At 40.8% G+C, this 18,439-nt stretch overlaps 1 protein-coding gene across 1 annotated transcript in view; it reads left to right on the top strand.

Moving 5' to 3' along the window:
• Positions 1-18,439, top strand: part of wu:fj29h11 (uncharacterized) — a 101,897-nt gene that overhangs the window by 55,866 nt on the left and 27,592 nt on the right. Inside the window, exons 25-33 of the mRNA XM_057826172.1 lie at positions 629-779; positions 2,915-3,027; positions 3,113-3,263; positions 4,207-4,455; positions 4,564-4,776; positions 8,867-9,048; positions 9,343-9,526; positions 10,416-10,558; positions 16,301-16,482. Of these exons, the coding sequence (XP_057682155.1) occupies positions 629-779; positions 2,915-3,027; positions 3,113-3,263; positions 4,207-4,455; positions 4,564-4,776; positions 8,867-9,048; positions 9,343-9,526; positions 10,416-10,558; positions 16,301-16,482 (1,568 nt within the window). The remainder of the gene's footprint in view (positions 1-628; positions 780-2,914; positions 3,028-3,112; positions 3,264-4,206; positions 4,456-4,563; positions 4,777-8,866; positions 9,049-9,342; positions 9,527-10,415; positions 10,559-16,300; positions 16,483-18,439) is intronic.

Raw genomic sequence — 18,439 nt, 5'->3', positions numbered from 1 at the left:
TAAACTAGTAGCCCGCCATTGTTGATGTCAATAATTACTTACACAATGCTCATGGGTGCTGAAGCATATAAAATCAGTCGCACCCATGCACCAGCAGAGGGCGGCAAAACTCCAAAAAAACACAACAAGTACACCTTTTACTATGCTGTCATTTTAATCTGTTTGAGCGGGGCATTTATGCGTTAATTGCGTCAAATATTTTAATGGGATTAATTTAAAAAATTAATTACCGCTCGTTAACGCGAGAATTTTGACAGCCCTAATTTAGATATGTTAAGACTTTTTTAAACAGCATGTCGGAGTGTCCAATTCTGTATTGATTTTTTTACTTTTATGATGAATAACACAAAAAATAAATCTATCATCAGTCCAGATTTTAAAAGGAACAAGTGTAAAATATGTGTGTATAATAGGGGTGTAACAATACATCGAAAAGGTGATATATCGCGATACTTTGTAGCCCAAGGGGTTATCGATATGCTCCCACCAAGAATGGATACGGGTAGTCCCAGTGTTACGAACACGTTGCGTTGCTACGCTGGTGATGTTAACCGAATTTCCGCGTAAGTCGGAATTAAGCCTTTAGGTTCCTCAAAATAACCATCCAAAAAATTTGTTTCCCCTGAAGCTGAAAGAAAATGTTGAATCGACCGAGCTTGCCCTGGCCTTCCAGCTTAACATTGACAACTCCGAAAGTGACTTTATAGGCCAACCACAGAAACAGCCTGTCTTCGCTTATCTGCCTCTTCGAAGCTTTGGCTTCCGCTTCATCGTCCAAGGTTTGTATTTTTCCTCTTTTTAGTGCGTACAAAAACTAAAAAGGACATCGACTGAAGAAAAGAAAAAAAAAAAAGCAATCTGGTGCACACCAGAAACTAAATAGTAGACATTAGCATTATATAGCATTTAAGCTAGGGGACTTTTGCAATGCAAGTTAGCCAATTGTTGTATTGCATAGCAAAAGTCCGCTAGCTTAAATGCTCTATAATGCTAATGTTACAACAATTGGCTAACTTTCATAGCAAAAGTCCACTAGCTTAAATGCTATATAATGCTAATGTCTTCAAGATTGTTTCTGGTGCGCAACAGATTGCCTAAATTTATGTTATTTCTGTCGATGTCCCTTTAGGGGCTCCATACTTTCAACTTTTTTTTTTTTTTTGTGTATTACAAATTGCCATCTGTTATAAATTTAATGTTACAAGCTCCTAAATTCTAATTTTAAATTGAAATTACCTTCTGGTAAAAGGTTGTGAAGGAATTTGGCTATGTCCTCAGTGTGTTTCATTCAAATTCAGTCTATAAAATAACTACCGTAATATAAGCATATATATCTATAATATAAATACCGTAATATAAGCATCCAAAAATTGCCAAAATATTTGAATATAACATTTATCTTTAATCGTGTGTTGTTTTTAAGTTAAAATACAGCTAGTCCCCGGGTTACGACGTACTTGATTTAAGTGATTTCAAATTTAAGACGCAAGAATCTCCTCTTACTACGGAGCCCTTAAAGCAGCGGTCTCAAACCGACTCCACAAAGGGCCGCAGTGGGTCCTGGTTTTTGTTCCAACAGATCCAGCACAAACAGTTCAACCAATGAGGTTTCTACTAACATAAGCAGCACCTGATTGCAATCAACTGATTACACTTGTAAGAAACCAGATTGGTGAAAAGGTATTTGTCTCGTTTGGTTGGAATGAAATCCAGTACCCCCTGCGGCCCTTTGAGGACCGGTTTGAGACCACTGCCTTAAAGGGACATCGACAGAAATAAAATGATTTGAAACTATCTGGTGCGCACCAGATGGTACTTGGTGCTCAATAGAATCTATCTGGTAAGCAACAGATAGTATATGGTGCACACCTGAAACTATCTGATGCGCAACAGATAATACGTGGTGCACACTACAAACGATCTATTGCGCACCAGAAGCTATCTGGTGCTCACCAGGAACAATCTGGTGAGCACCAGATAGGACGTGGTGCGCACGAGAAACTATATAGTGCCCACCAGATAGTATGTGGTGTGCACTAGAAACTATCTGCTGCGCACCAGAAACAATCTGGTGCGCATCAGACAGACAGCACGCGGTGCGTGTGAGAAACTATCTGGTGCGCAGCAGACAGACAGCATGTGGTGCGCACTAGAAACTATCTGGTGTGCACGAGAAACAATCTGGTGGCACCAGGAACTATCTGGTCCGCACCAGATAGCATGTGGTGCACACTAGAAACTATCTAGTTTGTACGAGCAAAAATCAGGTGCGCACCAGATAGTGTGTAGTGCGCACTAGAAACTATGCTGGTGCGCACGAGAAACTAGCTGGTGCCCACCTAAAGGCATATGGTACGCACTAGAAACTATCTGATGCGCACCAGAAACAATCTAGTGTGCACCAAATAGTATGTGGTGCGCACTAGAAACTATCTGGTGTGCACCCGATATATTGTGGTGCACTCTAGAAACTTTCTGGTGCGCACCAGATGGTATGTGGTTCGCACTAGAAACTATCTTTTGCGCTCGAGAAACTAGCAGGTGCCCACCGGATAGCATGTGATACGCACTAGAAACTATCTGATGTGCACCAAATAGTTTGTGATGCACACTAGAAATTATCTGGTGCGCACCAGATAGTACGTGGTGCGCACTAGAAACGATCTATTGCGCACAAGAAACTCTGGTGCGCACTAGAAACTATCTTTTGCCCACCAGATAGCATTTGGTCCGCATTAGAAACTATCTAGTGCGCACGAGAACCAATCTGGTGTGCACCAGATAGTATGTATAATTATTAGAAGTAATGCTCCTATTGTGAGTACTGTAATGTTTGTGTAGTTGTTGTGAGCACGTGCACAAGTGCACTATTGTATAACCTACTACCATCCAAGGATTTTCCCCGCCGTTTCAGGTGACTTTGACATCCCTTCTTCTCGAGAGGATGTTGACCGAGACAGCTCATGGAACCAGTGGCTCCGAGCTGAGATACCCCAACTCTTTCTCCAGGCCATGAAAGTCTTCATTGTAAGGCAGCATCTGGATCATTTTTTAAAACAATTTGAACGCTTATTTGCAATGTGTGGTCACGCTTATGTATTTCTCCTTCAAGGATCATCCGGAGTTCACTGGTTTGAGTGGTCTCTGTCAGTTCTTGCAGTTCATTCCACTGCCTGACGAGGTGTTGGACTTCTTTAAACCTGTTGCCGGTCAGGTTATCCAGTTGCTCAAGGGCAAGGCCTTCCTGCCTACACTCAGCTCAGGTATTTAAGGCTCGAAAGTTTTGTTTATCTTTTTGTTTGTATCTTAAATCATTCACTCCCAGCCATTTTCACCGGCGCAACCCCCTTCGCTCCCGGCCGTTTTACTGGATTTTGACTGATTTTGCAAGGCCCACAGAAAATTCTGTTCTACTGCTATATAAACATGGAACCCACCAAAAGAAAGATTACTCTCTTCTTTCAGTAGGAAAAAAAGTCCCAAACATCTAAATAATATTTTCATTTTACAAAATAACATAAACAACAAGACAAATAGAGCTTTTGATAGCAAAGTAGCAATTTATTTACACATAACTAACTGAGAGATGACGCTGTTGTGGCCGCGACAGCCGGGGTAAGCTTTTCCCTCATCGCTGCCTGTCTCATAAAAAAGGATTTTTTTCAGTCTTTCTTTTGTGGTGACCACTGCCTCGTGGCGGAGTTCGCCTGGGGAACTTGTTGCGGGACAATGGAGGGTGCGGGGGACGCGAGCGGGCGAGCACGGCGGTGCAGGCTCTGCTCAGCGAGCAGCAAAGACTCAATGGCATCGTCCGCTGCACTGGTGGTCCCGGTCGTTCTGCTCGGTCGTCCAGTGCCTGGCATCCCGGGCGTCCTCACTGTTGTTCTGCTCGGTCATCCACAGCCTGGCATCCTGGAGGTCCATTCGGTCGCCTTCCGCCGGCACCCCTGCCATGCGGTCCGGCTGTTCTTTCCGTTGAGTCGGGTTGCGGTTCTTATCAAATGCGATACTGCCCTCCAGTGGCCAGTTTTATTGCTTTATAATGGATTTTCAACATTGTGCTTTGGAGCTAAGTTGAATCAGAACCTATAGATGTCTTTTGTGAAAAAAAATCTTTGGGACACTGAAACAATTAAAAATAGAACATATTTATACATTTTTGGGAGCAAATGAGTTAATGTAAATGCCTTTTTTTTTAATATACAGATGGTCAGATTGTGTACAAACTACCATCCCAAGTGGCGGTCTGTAAGGACGCTGTGATTCGCAAGGTGATCAACCAAGATGAGCTGGAGAAGCACCTGTTGCTATCATACCTGCACCCGAGTCTAAGCCCCGCCCCGTCTGCCTCTCTTCTCTCCCACCTGGGAGTTCGGAACTTGAGGGGCGCTGATGTTACCATGGTAACCACAGCCATGGCTAAGGAGCTGATGAAAGAAAAGACAATACACACAGGTGAGTAGGGGTGAACAATATATCGATAATTCTTGTAAATCCATCTTGTTAGCATGAGCATGGCATAAAAGATACATATATACATATATATATTTTTTTCTCTTTTAGATGATGGCCTGCGCCAATTGGCCAGACTTCTTGTGTGCAACTTCAGGGCTGTGGAACACGGTTACGGGGACGAGGACTCTGTTTTGCATACTCTTAGAAGTCTTCCAATATTTCCTCTGGCTAACGGGCGTGTGGTGGCACTCGATGGAGACAGTGTTTTCTTCCCTATGGAAAATAGCAAGATGAAGAAAACGAAAGATCAAGTCCAAAACGGTAAATGAAAACTTTAATTCGGTTGTTTTCTTTCTGTTTTCGTCTGTGAAATCAGCTCGGTGACTTGATTCGTTGCTGTACCACGTGATTGCATCAGGGAGTGCTTTAGATTTTGCTGTACGGTTTGACAGCTCTCTACAGTATATAAACACCTCGGGCTAAAAGAGTTGCGATCAGGTGAGAGTTTGGATAGTTTGAAGGTAGTTTGGAGAGTAAAAAGGAACCTCGGACGTGAAGACTTATAGGCTCGAATAAGCCAGAATTGTTCTCTTTTACTAAAATTAGGGCTGTCAAACGATTAACATTCTTAATCGAGTTAATCACAGCTTAAAAATTAATTAATCGTAATTAATCGCAATTCAAACCATCTCTAAAATATGCCATATTTTTCTGTAAAATATTTTTGGAATGGAAAGATAAGACACAAGACGGACATAAACATTCGATATACTGTACATAAGATGGCACTAACATTATTAACATTCTTTCTGTTAAAGAGATCCACGGATAAAAAGACTTGTAGTTCTTAAAAGATAAATTTGAGTACAAGTTATAGTAATTTTATATTAAAACCCTCTTAATGTTTTCGTTTTAATAAAATTTGTAAAATTTTCAATCAAAAAATAAACTAATTGTTGAAGTCGCCGAGCGGGACATCACATGGGCTCCCTGCCGTTCTTCCACAGTGTCTTTAACTACGTAAGGTAGTGATTGAAATACACCACAAGGTGTCAATGGCGAGTTTTAAATTGATTAGAAATCTTGCCAAGGCAAAGTCCGAGTAAGTTTTAAGTGTATTTTGCATAGCTATTTTGATTGGGAATGCCAGTTCTCTTCGCATTGAGCGCTTTTCTTTTTGTGAACATTATTTTTTTTGGGTGGTAGGAATATTATTTTTGTTGTGCTTTCACTAAATGATACTGTAGCGGCTTAACTGTTTCGCCCAAATGCATGAGGAGAAGTTGGGCAACCATGACTGTCAGTTGTGGCTGCAAATGGTATACAGTATGTTCTGCATTATGTTCAATTAAGCATGTGAAGAAAAAGATCGTCTCCTGTCATTCTTCCCCACGCCGTTCGCCACAATAGTTATGTTTGTTGTGAAAGAGTCGCCAAAGCTCATGCCAATAAAAGGTGCGGTCCAATGAGCACCTGTGTCCACTCGCATTTCTCTGCCTTTACGCTCTCAATGTGCTAAAACGTCGTCATTGTAAACTGTTTGAGGCAACGCGTGAACGGGTCATTCCGTGCATGCTTGAACTGCTTCAAATATTTTAACGTGATAAATTAAAAAAAAAAAAATTACCGCCTGTTAACGCGATAAATTTGACAGCACTAACTAAAATATATTATTGGAAACATATTATTGCCGTTGGTTTAAAAATCTATAATATTTAGTGCATGTTTTGACCTACGGAGGGCGCCATGTTATGCGTCCAATGCACGCTGGAGGTGATGACGTGGTTGGCCTGGACTGGGAGGATAGCTGTTCTAGCTAGCAAGCGAAGCGAGTATGACGACTGGCATGATTTTGTCACATTCTGCTGCTGGTCAGATTGTTTTGTTACAGAGCACAGAGCTGTGGAATGAGTTCCCAACGCCGTACCAGCATTCAGTTGTCTTTAAACCGATCCTAGGCGGCTTGCCGAGATATTGACTTGCTGCTATTTGACAGTTTGTATATCCCTTCGCTTTTGCTGCTTGTTTTGTAATATATAGACAGTGCTGTCCTGCTCATCACTTTTCCGCTTGGGTTCAAATTGGAAGGGCAGAATCAACGACATGTTAATGCAGCTAACGACTGTGGAAGTACGGAAGCACTGCCCAGTGACGTCACCGCTCAGAGTGCATTGCGTCGTCAACAACAATGGCAACTTGCTAGTTGAACTAATTTTTCAAATCTTAAAAAGCAGAAAACAGAAGAGGCGTTTGAATGTCAAATGATTATAATTCATACATGAATTTATCTTTTAAGAAGTACAAGTCTTTTTGTCCGTGGTTCCCTTTAAAGCCTGAACGTGTTTGCTTTGCACAAAGCTGTCACAATGTAGGTCAGTTTTATCTTCGTTTCTATTTTCAATTTTACTGAAAGGTTTGCGTGGAGAGTAAAATAGATTAAAGGATTTATTAGTCATCACGTTTACTTTTGCTGCAGGAAGTCAGCCTATGACACATTTCCACTTTTTCACATCACTTGCATAGCAGTGAAAATAGACTGTAAAGACCATCACCTCGTGTGTCATCATACATAAATACGGTGTGTACTTTGTAGGTTTAGAAAAGCGAACATTTGACTCGTATGGCCTCTCCTGCATTTTTCCATTTTGACTTTGTCTGATGTATTTTTTATGAGTCACCAACTTCATGGAGGGAGTTGTTTTAGCATCTATAAAAAACGTACCATGCCAGGGGCACATTTTTAAAATGATATATCATATTGATGACCTTTCGATATTTTGTCACACCCCTATTGAGGACGCACAACATGTTCTGTCAAAGTTCATGTTTTTGATTTGTCAGGCATTGAATGATATGAGTGAAGTTTGGTTTCCAGGTCAGCAAATTGAACTGGGAATGTCGAACTCTTCTGCTTTGCGAAGACGTCAAGTGTACAAAGTTGTGTGTGTGTGATAGCAGAGAGACCACAGAGTGAATCACTGTGAACTCTTAAAATATTCAGCAGGACAGAGATGAAGTGAAGTGTCAGCCTTGGAATGTAGGCCACTGATAGTCCTTCTCTAAATGTGTAAGCACACACTCTTTTTAGGTTGTATTGAAATTCATTTCATGACAGGATATCACCGTCCTTTTATTTTCATTTACGTTTTTGTGTTGAATGAATATATTTCTTCAACCGCATGCCTGGTCAAGCCGCATTGCTGAGCAGGGAATCCTATACCAACGCAATCGCGGGTTCAGAAAATGCACTGCAGAGGCCACTGATGGAATAACTCCCAAACCCTCCGCAATACTGGTGCAAATTCGGCCTGAAACATTTCTTCTAATATATGACTACCAGACAATTGCACGAGTCTCTATGATCCGAGTCAGGAGGTTATGTCGAATCGAGTCATAAGGTCGAGTCGAGTCGAGGTCTTGTTGAGTCAAGTCACAAGGTTGTAAAGACGGGTCGTGTCAAGTCAAAAGGTTGTTGAGTCAAGTCAAGTCAAGTCAAGTCACAGGTTAGTCGTGTCAAGTCAAAAGGTTGTTGAGTCAAGTCAAGTCAAGTCACAGGTTAGTCAAGGCCAGACAATTGCATGAGTCACAAGTAACTCACAAGTAAGTCCTGAGTCTTACCTGTTGTGAGCAAGTCGAGTCGGGTCATGAGGTTATGTCGAATCACGTTGAGTCGTGTCAGGAGGTTATGTCAAGTCGAGACGAGTCACAAGGTTATGACGACTCACAAGGTTATGACGAGTCACGTAGACTCGAGTCACAAGGTTATGTCAAGTCGAGTAGTCACAAGATAAGTCGAGTCAAGCCGTGTCAAGTCAAAGGTTGTCAAGACGAGTCCAGGTCAGAAATTTGCAAGAGTCACTATGATCCGAGTCACAAGCAAATCCCGAGTCTTGCCTTTTGTGAGCAAGTCGAGTCGGGTCACGAGGTTATGTTGAATCGATTCGCGTCACAAGGTTATGTCGAGTTGAGTCGAGTCACGAGGTTTATGTCGAGTCAAGTCATGAGGTTATTTCAGGTTGAGTCGAGTCTTAAGGTTATGTCAAGTGAAGTCTCGAGGTATTGTCGAGCCAAAGGTTGTAAAGACGAGTCGTGTCAAGTCAAAAGGTAGTCAAGTCAAGTCACAGGTTAGTCAAGGCCAAACAATTGCAAGTGTCACTGTGATCCGAGTCACAAGTAAGTCCTGAGTCTTATCTGTTGTGTGCAAGTCGAGTCGATTCGAGTGAGTCATAAGGTTATGTATGTCTATTTGACTAAACTTTGATTTGATTTTGTAAAGGTAGAAAATTTAAGTTTAATCATTTAGTAAGTGTCAGCTTCAATTATAATGGATTATCTCACTTAAAAATATATAGACAGACTTTGCTTTGCACACGAGTGTGTAATAACAATGCTTATCTTTTTCCTTCCATAGGAAATTTGCTGGCATTGTACGAGGATGTCAACGTAGTTCACCCGTCTTTGCTCAGCTGTGTGGAACCACTAGAAAGCCAGCAGGTGTTGGAGCTGCTGAGAAGACTGGGAGTTCATCAGCTTGAGCCGCAAGAGCTGCTGGAGCAGCACATCTACCCGGTGTTACGAAATGAAAAATGGAAGGTACATACATTTCCCATGCTGCCTCAACATTTGAGGCTTGTGAGAAAAACACTTGGTAGTTGTCTGTGTGAAAGATGGTTGCTCAAAGTATCTAAATATGCAAATTACCACTTTCATTACTGGGAAAATAATGTGTAAATAAAGAAAATGACACTGTTTGTCATTGTGTGACAAACGTGACGTCAGTCACACCAAGCTACACCCTCTTATTACAATAGTTTGTAGTAGCTTGCACTTAATCAAGGCCTTGGCTTATCTTACTCATTCTCTTATTTTTCTACTTTTTATCCACAGTCAAAACCAGAGGCAGTGGTTGTGAGTTACCTGGTTTTCATCAAGCAGAACTGCACCTCAAACCAGGATTATGCAGATATTGAAGTGCCCGTCCTCACCAACAGGGGTCTACTATGTCCAAAGCAGGACAGGGTGCACTTCTCCAAAGAATATGACAACATGGACCTGCCAAAGATGCTGCCGGGTAAACATTCAGGCTCTCACGCTGCATACTGCTATTCCTGATATAGATGATTCTAACATTCATCTCAGAGGTCAAACCCAATCCGCCCCAAGACACTGACCAAATTACAATCAATCCCTAGCGTGATATTGGCAAGTGAGTTATTTGTTCTTAAAGTCAAAGTTGCATTAGGGCATTCGAAAAGGAATTAACCCGCAATCCTAATTGTTTTACCCATTACTTTATTTGTTCACTGTTCTGTATGACAAGTATTCTTATGTCATGATTAGAGTTATCAAGCGGCCGATGAGATCAAGCATTTAAAATAATATCGGAACATATCAGCATTGGTTTTGTGCCAATATGTACGTTGGCTTAAGAGTTAATGTACAAGCATGAAGCCTTTATACATGGGCTGGTCACAGCTTAGCACAGTAGTTATGCTTAGAGTGACCTCCAGATGTCTCCAAACTAAGCTGCTTAGGATTTCTTAAGAGAGCAAAGACCATTTGAATTCATGGTGCGCCAATAAAATGAACAATAATTAAAAAATAATGAATTATAAACTCATGGCATATAATTACTGCATTACCAGAAAGAAATAGTCACTAAGAAAAGTAATAACACATGTGATATTTATTTTGTTTTCTTATTTTACAAAGAAAGTTTATTTGGAAAAACCTTGAAGTTGTTACATTTATCATTATTAAAGCATCCATTGGGGTGTCACAATACGATTATGCATATTATGTTAAGTCCACGACCGCATATATCGGTATCAGAATTTTGGAGTTGGACAGTATCAGGGTTACAGTGAAAAAGCCATTAACGGACAACTCTGGTTGTGAGACTTTGTAATAACGTTTCTCAATATCATTTCTGACTCTCCACCTTGCTGCCCATCCATCAGGCTACGACTGGGTTCTGCTGAGTCCCAAATATTTGCAAGCAGACAATGACGTGGCAGGTTGGCGGCAACTGTTCAGCAGACTGGGTGTATGTGATGGTCTCATCATCCGAAAAGAAAGACAAACTCTCACACGGACAGAACTGGTGAGGATGACGTGACAGACTTACCTGTCTTTTTCATGATCAGTGAAAAAAATCATGTGTTTAAATTAGGGCTTTCAAACGATTAAAAATTTTAATCGAGTTAATTACAGCTTAAAAATTAATTAATCGTAATTAATCGCAATTAATCGCAATTCAAACCATCTATAAAATATGCCATATTTTTCTGTAAATTATATATATATATTCTGTAAAATAAATTGTTGGAATGGAAAGATAAGACAAAAGATGGATATATACATTTAACATACGGTGCATAAGGACTGTATTTGTTTATTATAACAATAAATCAACAAGATGGCATTAACATTCTGTTAAAGCGATCCATGGATAGAAAGACTTGTAGTTCTTAAAAGATAAATGTTAGTACAAGTTATAGAAATTTTATATTAAAACCCCTCTTAATGTTTTCATTTTAATAAAATTTGTAAAATTTTCAATCAAAAAATAAACTAGTAGCCCACCATTGTTGATGTCAATAATTACTTACACAATGCTCATGGGTGCTGAAGCCTATAAAATCAGTCGCACCCAAGCACCAGCAGAGGGCGGCAAAACTCCGTAAAACACAATTAACAAGCATAGCATTTCACTCTACTGTTATTTAAATCTGTCTGAGTGGGACATGTGCGTTAATTGCGTCAAATATTTTAACGTGATTAATTTAAAAAATTAATTACCGCCCGTTGACGCGATAATTTTGACAGCCCTAGTTTAAATCAAATCCCTTTGGTTTGGGCAGTGTTGTGTGCTATTTTTGTTATCACGCGGGGTTAGAATCTCAGCCAAAAATGTAAGTTAATTGACAAAAAATTGTCCTCAGGTTGAATGTGAGTGTTAATTGTATAGGCTGGACAATCGGTTTTAAAAAAGCTAACTTTTTATTTTTATATTGTTCCATTCTTTTCACGATTAGTTTTTTTTTTTTTTTTTTTTACTCCCTTTTTAAATTTTTCTTGATTGTTAGTTTTATACAATCGCGCCTGACATTGTATGTCATAAATGAAATATTATAGCCTGGCATTGCAGGGCATATTACTTATGCTGAATTGTCAGCGCCAAGGTTTGTTAAATGGACACATAAGAAACCTCGAAAATAGGGCTTCCCCTGTGATTTTTGTCCGCCAATTCAGTGGTTCCACACTTACCACCTTGGGCCACAACTTGTTTCATTTTGCTCCCCTGCAAAACAGTTTTTAAAAATTAGTCAAATATTAAGAGTGAGAGTGGGCAGCCCTGCGTAGTTCCTCTTTGAAGACAAAAACTTTTCAATATAATCCTGTTGGTGTTGACTGTGGCTTTAGGGGCATTGTAAAACGTTGTTATCCAGCGGATGAATGGTTCTCCGAAGCCAAATTTTCTCAGTATTTTGAAAAGACAGATCCAGTTAACTTTATCAAATGTTTTTTCTGCATCTAAAGATAGAATAATTGCTTTTTCATTGTTGTTCTCTACTGTACTTCTGTACTGTAGTATACTGTACTGTGATTAAAAAATCAAATATATTATGCATTTTAACGCAAAACAAGCAGTATAGCCCGGCAGTGCTGGGCATTCTACTTAAATAGACACATAAGAAACCTTGAAATCAGGGCTTCCCCATGATTTTTGGCTGCCAGTTGGTTGGTGGTTCCATACTTAACCATCTCGGGCCGCAAGTTGTTTCATTTTGCTCCACTGCAAAATAGTTGAAGTTTTAAAAATGAGTCACGCTTATAGTATAAATGTGTAAAAATGTGTAAAATTCAAGTCAATCAATACAGCGGTTTTGGAGTCCACAGGTTACGAACACACACACATACACCCACAAAGTTACATTTATATATACTGGTAAGTTAAAGTGCCTGTGACACGAAAAAGCATGTTTATTTCATAATACACGCGGTAGTTTATGCTCCTGAATGAAATGGACCGCTTGGATGTGTGTGGAAGCGATCGCAATATTTATTTAGTTTTTTGAATCCCGCACCATGAAAATGAGTGACTTCCGGCAACAGTCTCGAGTTGAGAAAGAGGGCGCAGTGACGTGTACGGAGGAAGGAGTCCTCTTCACTATACAACCGTAGTGTTGTATAAGAAGGACTAAGGATTCAGCTGATTTTGGGGATTAATAAGTTTATTTTTCGCGTCACGCCAGCCAAACGGCTGCAGAAAAATGCTGTATGAGGGAGAGGCGTGTGCGCCTTTTTGGGGTTTCAAAAGGTTCCCATTCACCGGTGGATATTGGCCAAAACAAGCCCTACTACTGTGGGACCATGGGACTTACGAGGAAGTGAGTAAACATCGTGTTTTGTATTATGTCAAGGCTCATTTTAATACGGAGGTGGCTTGCATTTTGTGGCTGACATGCTCCTTGTCCACTCCGCCGACTACCGGGGGCTTGTTGCACATCCCCCCACCGGGCGAGCACTATACTCAGCTTTTGCCCTCTTGGTGTGCCCGGCGTTCTGTCAAATTTTCCACCCGATCAGAAATTGCAACTTTGTGTTAAAAATAGCTGCAAATACAGTGATTACAAAGTAAACACTACAAACTTTCTTTAAATAAAAGACTACTTACGTTTGATCATCAATGGGCATGTAAAAAGCTCTCCTCATACACATTAGCTACATTATCCAGCTGCTTCCCCGGCGAGCTCTCCTGTTTGTAAGAGCAGGGGAACGAGCTGTAAATTGCTCCCCACCGGGCGGTTTGCCGATCGGCAAAGACAATCAACAACCCAGTCGTCATGTGAAATGATCCGGGCTAGTTATGTGTGATTTTCCACTTCGAAGACGTTGAAACATCACTCGGTTCGGGTTAGCGTGTCGGCTAGCTGTCACGCCTCATGGTTTGTTTACATTCTCCGAAGCCGGGGGAGGAAATGACATAAGCCCGATTTAGGTGGCATAAAATATCGTTCGGGAGGTGCGACAGTAAAGGTGAAGTCGACAGTTTTGACCATTATGGAGTAATTTTGCCATGTTGTCTTGAATAAATGCATTTTTATTATTTCATATTCCATTTAGCACAAGACTGTTATTTGCCATGACCATGCCATTTATTTAGCTATTGGGGAAAAATACTTAGATAAAAAGAATATCCTGTAAAAATATTGGAGTAGAGACTGCAACAATGACATTTTGCGGCTCTCTTCGTCACGTTTTCCTCGTTCTGAATATTTCCCCCTCAACGGGCTGACTGGTCCTTCTCAAGCCATTCATTTAGCTATTGGGGAAAAATACCTGGATAAAAAGAATATCCTGTAAAAAAAAATGGAGTAGAGAGACTGAAAAAATGACATTTTGCGGCTGTCTTCGTCGTGTTTTCCTCGTTGTGAATAATTCCCCCTCAATGGGCTGCATACTAAATCAGATGAAATCGTGACTCCGCTGACGTCATCCCCCTGTTGGGGACGCTAGAGCCCTATAATGGTAGGCGTGGCTAACCGGCAGATTAAAAGTCCAATTTCTCGTATTCAGCACTTTGCTAAATTGTTTTATATAGCCGAATCGTCTCAAAATATGATTCTAATTCATATAATAATCCTATTTACGACTTTTTTCTCCTGTCGTACGCACTTTAAGATGTGTCGTTTTCTTCATGTGTATTTAGCTTCACATTTGACCCTACCTGGAGTTTAGTAAACCACCTCTGAACCATCAACATTTGAAGGAGTATTCGTAATATGTCTGTTTGTATAGTCTGCATAGTCATCTGGTCGATTAAATATGACATGGCCAATCACTAAAATCAACCTAAATCTGTACCTTCTTTGTGCCTCCTATGTGACTAGGGATGGGAATTGATAGGATTTTTACGATTCCGATTCCATTATCGATATTGCTTAACGATTCGATTCTTTATCGATTCTCTTATCGATTCTAATTTGGGGGAAAAGAAGAACAAACGTTTTGATTGGCATCGAGTTTGTTTAATCAGAACTCACAACCTTACAAACTCACAACGAGATCAAAAGAGGCCCAAAGCCTCAATGTTAACTGTGGCAATAAGTGGCAAATACACAAGAATGTGTAACATTTTACTGAAACATTTATCTAATAGAAATTAAAAATATTGGTATATATTGGCAGATAGGTTGTTGTTCTGCCTTTGGCAATATGTGTTAAAGCAGGGGTCCCCAAACTTTTTCCTGTGAGGGCCACATAACTTTTCCCTTCTCTGATGAGGGGCCGGGGTCAGTTTGTAACAGAAAAAGTGTGACGATTGCAGAAGTGCATAAATGTAAAAAATTATTGTTTTTCAGAAAGCCACAATCAAATAACCCTGTCTGGATTCTTCATGGAATGAAAGTAAATAAAATAAAAATAATAATATAATAATAATAAATAATAATAAAAACACTATTAATTAAATAGATAATAACCAAATAACCCTCTCTGAATTCTTCAAGGAAAAAGGCCAGGAAATAAATAACACGATTGAGAAAAAAAAAAAAAATTCAAAATGGCCGGACCAAATGTGGAGGCGGCCCGTATTTGGGCCGCGGGCCGCAGTTTTGGCACCCAAAGAAATGCCGCATCCAAGTGAGTGAGCGAGCGAAGTGAGAGAGGGAAACACTTTTACGAGCCTACGTTCTTTGTTAATGTTAATATCTACAGAGGCAACGCCTGTATGTATCATCTTTTGTGTTGTTGTTGTTGTGTTTCCACTCGCGATCGGACACTTAAATCCAGTTGTGTAGTGGTTTGAACGATGTGCTAATGCTAGCGAACGAATGCTAACCATACTGTTATTAGCAGCTAATCATCGCTGATTTACGTTGATGGAAACCTGATGGAAACCTGTTTGTTGTTGGGGACGAAATTGATTTGTTTCATTTCTATTCTTAGTTTCACTCTTCAAGTGATGGTTGAATAAAGTCAGCAAATTATACCAACGTCTTCAACATCGTCATTTGGGAGTTTAGCTAGCTGTATAGCCAGAACTGAGCCTTAGCCTCTCTGTGAGGACAGCGCAGTCGTATTCCCTCCCGATGCAGTTATCTCCACCTTGCAATGACTGCAAGTCGCTTTGTTGTCATTTTTCCTCGTGAAGTGAAGACACACTTTCGAGCGTTTGAACCTACGTGCTGTCATTGTTATGTTTATGGCTGCAATGCTCGTGCTTACCCGTCGTAACCTTTCATTTTCCCACTCTTTCCTGGTGAAGTGTAGTCAAACTTTGGACCGAGTGGTTCTTGGCGCCATACTAGTTTGATGCGTCTGGACAACAAGACACGTCACGACGCAATACGCGTCTTTAGGAATCGTTAAAGGGATCGTTAAGGCTTTTTCATTGTGATGTCGAGGCCTCGAAACACTCGGAACCGGTTCCGAATTGGAATCGGATTTCGATTCCCATCCCTATATGTGACTGACTGAAGACTAGTCTGTGCTGCACCTTGCACCTACTTAGTAAGAAATATGTCACTCTGATTCCAAGTCTGACTGTTGATTCTTGGCTCAGTGAGACAATTTTAAAAATAAAAAATGTTCAAAAGGGCAGTCACAGTAAAACTCTTCAGATCCCTAGTGTTTTAAAATTGAGCAGAAAGAACAGGTGACACAGGGAAAGTGTCAGTAGGTTGTCATGTCAGATGCCTGTTTTAGTTTGGGCTTCAACCATTGTTTGTGGATTTATTGTGCTGGTTTGGGGAGTAAGCATATGATACATGGGATGTAGCGGATAAACAACAAAGTACAATTGAACCTGTCATTATAGGGTTCTTTTTTGTTCTTTCAGAACTCCAGTCCCTGGTCCGCGGAAAGTGCAATGTGGCACCAAATTCCAGGGGAGGACTGTGTCCTTGACGACTATCCATGCGAGGAGTTTCATGCCCTGGCTACAGCCCAGCTGGACGCGCCGTGCCTTCTGGCACAGAGAACGGCTTTGCTAAATCTGTTGGCAAGCAACTGGAACACAGGGTAACGCGTGTTGTGTCACATCTGTCAAATGAATATTGTCTCATGAGTAATAGAAGCTTTAAATTGACTGTTTTAAAAAGATAATATCTCACCGTTGTGTCTAGACCGAACACGATAATGGCTCTAATGGTTTGGGTGTAATCCTGTATAATGTGTCCATTTGGCGAGTCAATATAAAGAGTTGCTCAGGCTCTTTTTGTTCCGTCCAAAGTACTGTAAACACACGTGAATGTCAGCGAACTGTGTTGCTTTGCCTTAGCTCGGGGCAGTTTTGTACTCTACATTTTCCACTTTGTTAGGGTAGTCCAATGTGTTGCTAGCAAGGGCGTAGGTTTGCATAGGGGCGGTAGGGATATATCACTACAAATTTTTGACGATGTTCAAATTGTTCCCACCTATTTTTAAGCAACCGTATTTGCATTATATAATGAGTTCAATTATATGGGTAATTTAGATTGTCTTCCCATAGATTGTAAGGACAGAATAGACCCCTTTTTTTTTTTTTTTTAACCTCAAATGTACGTTTGATTAGCCGATGACTTGACCTCACGCCACGTAGACACACACACACTCGCACACTCAAGCAGCCCTGACAGATTCATGTCGACAACATGCCGCCTCCTCAACCCCCTTTGAAGAGGTGGGATATTAGAATTCTTTTTCGGCCAGCAGCAGCCACTGTAAGGGCTGATTTATGCTTCTGTGTTCCGTTGACGGCAGAGCGACAGCGTAGACTCTACGTCGTCATTGAGCATTCGAAGTTCTGCGCCAAACGGACCGCGTTACTTTGTAATTCACTGCCAAGCCACTAGAGGGGTGCAGCGTTGTCTTTGTACGATTTTGGGGGACTCTTGTCGAATTTCTTTAATTTTCCTCCGGTCATAGACAGTAATGGCTTAGGCGATGGAATGAGTGTATTTGCAGCTGCAGCTAATCAATATTGAACAAAAATGTTGAAGCGTTGGCGACACAGAAGAAGTTTGCAAATGTTTGAAAACGGCGGTGTTACTAATTTTTTACTAATTTTGCCACTGAAAGTCTGAACTGCATCAGAGTTAGCATAACATTAAACTGTGTGAATTTGCTAACCTGCAAAACTACTACGGTCATGCCAGCCTCCATGTTGCGTTTCGACGATTGCGCGACCGCTTGAAAAAAATGCCTCAACAGCAAAAGCGCGTTCCAACTTCGTACACTCCATGATGCTCACTGCGGTTCCTGAAAAATAAACACAAAATAAGTAACGCACGTTAAGAACCAAACTTTAAGCCCCACCCTCTCAAATAAGTCTATCCCTACCATCCTCAGAGCAACCATCACTTCAGGGGGCCGAATTTAAATAAGCAAGTTGCTCTGCCCCATCCTGTACGACGCACATAATGGCAACTTTAATAAAACTGTATTGTTTGTGAGTTATGTGGAGTTATGATCCTCCTTTTTATCTTCTGTCGTCTTTCAACAGTACACCTGAGTGACGGCGTTTTCAGGTTTTCATGCTCCTAGCTGCCGTTGTACGCAAAGCTTGGCTATACAAACCCTCCATTTTTTCTTGAAAATAAGACCAGACTATGGTCCGCTTTTTTCGCTTTATTGTCCTACTGTTCTTTTCCCCGCTCGAAACGCTTGCCTCCCGATCCCTCCGCCATCTCATAGACAACGTTGACTAGTCGGGACGGCTCTAATCTAAAGTAGTAAATATTTCCCCTAATAGCAGAGTAGGAGTGGGAACCTCAGGGCACCTCACGATACGATACGATTCGCGATACAAGGCTCACGATAACGATTATATCACGATACAGCGATTATCGATATATTGGTCAGAAATTGGATACATGACATTCTACGATACAACTGTTAAAAGGGAAAAAAAGAAAAAAAAAGATATTTAAAAATAGAAAAAATACTGTTTAAGGCATTTATTAGACAGTGACACGTTTTCTGTGCAACATTGCTGTAA

Source organism: Corythoichthys intestinalis, chromosome 21 (genome assembly GCF_030265065.1).
Source record: "Corythoichthys intestinalis isolate RoL2023-P3 chromosome 21, ASM3026506v1, whole genome shotgun sequence".
Classification (NCBI taxonomy): Eukaryota; Metazoa; Chordata; class Actinopteri; order Syngnathiformes; family Syngnathidae; genus Corythoichthys; species Corythoichthys intestinalis.
This window is presented reverse-complemented; position numbering and strand designations above follow the sequence as displayed.